This window comes from Lagopus leucura, unplaced genomic scaffold (genome assembly GCF_019238085.1).
Source record: "Lagopus leucura isolate 7727_CA_CO unplaced genomic scaffold, USGS_WTPT01 34166-0_obj-0_obj, whole genome shotgun sequence".
NCBI classification, from domain to species: Eukaryota; Metazoa; Chordata; class Aves; order Galliformes; family Phasianidae; genus Lagopus; species Lagopus leucura.
This window is the reverse complement of record NW_024966347.1, coordinates 1-2,933: the sequence shown is the minus strand read 5'-3', so window position 1 is coordinate 2,933 and position 2,933 is coordinate 1. Positions and strand designations below refer to the sequence as shown.

The following is a 2,933-nucleotide window of genomic DNA, read 5'->3' as shown; positions in this document are numbered from 1 at the left end:
GGGGGGGTCGGGGGAGCACAGTTTGGGGTCACTCCTTTAGGGTCGCCCCTTTAGGGTCACCCCTATCACTGCCCCCCCACCCCCAAAATCACCCACTGTTTTGGGGGCAGATCGCAGCGCAGCTTCAGGTGAATGCGGAGCCTGGGGGGACAGCGGGGCAGTGAGGGGGGGTCACCCCAATGGGGGGCACTGGGGGCATCAGGGGGAACGTATTGGGGGAACATGGGGGGGAAACATTGGGGGGCATTGGGGACTTAAAGGGGGACATTGGGGAGGAAATTTGGGGGGCACACGGGGGGCCCTGGTTGTCACCTCCCCACCGGGTCCCACTCCACGCTGGGCAGGAGGCGGAAGGGCAGCGGCACAGGAACGTCCTCAGCCAGCTGGTAGCGCATCAGGGTCACCTGGGGAGGGGCAGCCATGGGGGCTCTGTGTCGCACCCCCACCCCCCTGTACCCCCCAGCGCCCCATACCTCCCCCGGGCCCGGGGTCACCCGCAGGACTCGCTCCTGCTCGAACTCCTCCAGGTCCACGGAGCTGTGGAAGGCGACGGCAGCCAGGGGGAGGCGGCCATAGCCTGGAGGAGGGGGGTCAGAGGGGTCGGGGGGGCCAGGAGGGCCGGGGGGGTCGGAGGGGGGATGTGGGGGGTTTGGGGTGCTGTGGGGTCTCACCACGCTGCTCCTCCGTGCCCACACTCAGCTCCTCTGTCAGCCCCATGCGCAGCTCTGGGGGGGAGCAACACCCCACAGTCACCCACCGGACCACCACTCGCATCGCCCCTATGGACCGCCCCACCGCCCCGCTACCCCCATTGCCCCCCACTGCCCCCATTACCCCCCCATTGCCCCACACTGCCCCCATTACCCCCCCATTGCCCCCTCACCGCAGCCCCCAGGCACGAAGCTCTTCAGCCGGATCTCCCCCTGCACGTCCACCTTCAGGGGCGTCCCCTGCGTGGGGTGATGTGGGGTCACAGAGGGTCACGTGGGGTCCCACGATGCCCCCAGCCCCGTCCCCGCTCACATTGGCAGCAATGACGACCGTCAGGCGCTCCACCACGTCCACGAAGAGCTCACTGCGAGCGGGCTGCGGACAGCGGGGTGTGGGGTTGGTGCGGGGCTTTTATGGGGTCAATGTGGGGGTCCCTGTGGGGTCACTATGGGGGTCCCTGTGGGGTTTTTATGGGGTCAGTGTGAGGGGTCACTGTGGGGTCACCGCGGGGTTTTTGTGGGGTTGCTGAGGGTTACAGGTTAAGGGGGTCCTTGGGGTCCTTGGGGTCTTTGAGGGGTCCCCACCTGCTCGCCCCTGGGGGGCAGCACCGGGCGGTTGGTGATGGAGCCGGGCGCCACTTTGCTCTGCTGTGTCTCAGCGCCGAACTGCGGGGACAGCAGGAGGGGTTTGGGGTCGCGGCGGGGTCACGGCGGGGTCAAGGTGGGGCCAGACCCCCTCACCAGCCCCACGGAGCGGAGGTCCAGCAGGCTGAAGGCTTTGGTGGTCTCGGGTTCTCCGTGGGTCGCACTGCGCAGCACTTCGGTGGCGGTGGTCTGAATGTATCCGAAGTCCTGGGGGGGAAATCCGTGGGGCAGCAGCCTCATAGGGACAGCCCCATAGGGACGGCACCAGCCCCATAGGGACGGCACCAGCCCCACAGAACACCCCCAACCCTTTGGGATGTCCCCAGCCCCATAGCAGTGTCCTCAGCCCCTTGGGATGCCCACAGCCCCACAGAACACCCCCCACCCCATAGCGATGCCCCTCAGTTTCACGGGATCTCCCCAGCCCCACAGAGACCCCCAACCCCCCAGCTGCCCCACCACCATCTCTCCCAGCAGTTCGTGCACGAGGGCCACGTTGACGCCGACGCTCTTCTCGCTCAGAGTCCCGCAGTGCTCCCGCAGCAGCGTCACCAACCTGGCACCACAACTCCGCGTCACCCCACATCCCGCCCCACACCCCCACGGTGACCCCACGCCCCCCCCTCCCCTTTTTAACCCACCTGTTCAGGAACTCCACGAGGACGAAGGGCGAAGCGTCGGCCGTGGTGGTGACCCCCACGTAGAGCCCCCCGTGCCTCACGTGGACAAAGTGCCGCCCCTCCCGTGCCTGCACGGCGATCCCAACGTCCATCGGTGCCCACATGGGGTGACCCCACAGATGCACCCCCCCCCCCCCTCACGTGACCCTCACCATGAAGACGGGCGCTCGGTCCCCGGGCAGGGAGGTGACAGCGCGGTAAAAAGCGTCCGTGACGTCATCGCCGCCGTCCCCGCGGACTGTTTTTTTGGGGGGGTCAAGGAGCGACAACGGAAAAGGGGGGCGGGGTCGAGGGGGGAGGGGGGACGGGGAGCGTTTCGCAGGATACAGTTCCTGTACACCAGGCGGTCGCCCTTGGAGGACAGGATGAAGAGCTGGGAGATCATGGCGGGAGGATTGGCTGAAAATCCGCTTTTTCACCCCAATTCCGGACCCCACATTTCTCCCGTTGCGGTCCCTTTAACAAATCCGGAGTCTTCGTCGGAAGCGCCGGCGGTCACGTGACGGCAGCTTCCGGAAGAGCTGCTATTGGGCGAGGGGAAGAGGGGTGGGACTAAGGGCCCGCCGCGCGCCGCCATTGGTTGGAAAGCTCACGGGGAGGGCAGAGAGGCGCGGCCTGCGCGGTATTGGTCGATGGGGGTCACGTGGCGAGGGAATTTCGCGCCATTTTTGTGGAGCGGCGGGAAAGGCGGCGGCGAACGGACGGGACCGGGAAAAGAAATCGGGACCGAGCGGAGCGGCGCTCAGCGGCAGCGAGAATGGCGCCCCGTGACTATGAGGCGGAGAAAGGTGGGGGGAATAACGGGGAAGTGGAGGGAAATAGGGGAGGAATAGGGGGTAAATGAAAGCTGGGGGGGAAATGGGGGGCCATGTGGGGTCAGTGGGGCGGCGTGCGTCTC

At 66.9% G+C, this 2,933-nt stretch overlaps 1 protein-coding gene across 2 annotated transcripts; it reads right to left on the bottom strand.

The window, feature by feature from the left end:
• Window positions 1-6: 6 nt before the first annotated feature.
• Window positions 7-2,554, bottom strand: AP4M1 (adaptor related protein complex 4 subunit mu 1). 2 transcript variants are annotated; one of them, XM_042893085.1, is made up of 12 exons: window positions 2,363-2,554; window positions 2,188-2,273; window positions 1,997-2,103; window positions 1,815-1,911; window positions 1,452-1,562; window positions 1,296-1,376; window positions 1,024-1,086; window positions 884-950; window positions 672-725; window positions 474-577; window positions 313-404; window positions 7-141 (listed from the first exon to the last, which is right to left on the bottom strand). In XM_042893085.1, exons 1-12 carry the CDS (start codon window positions 2,418-2,420, stop codon window positions 66-68), a joined length of 996 nt encoding a protein of 331 aa, XP_042749019.1. In that variant the 5' UTR covers window positions 2,421-2,554; the 3' UTR covers window positions 7-65. The 2 variants fall into 2 exon arrangements, with proteins under 2 accessions (XP_042749019.1, XP_042749020.1); XM_042893086.1 differs by lacking the exons at window positions 1,815-1,911; window positions 1,997-2,103.
• Window positions 2,555-2,933: the final 379 nt, after the last annotated feature.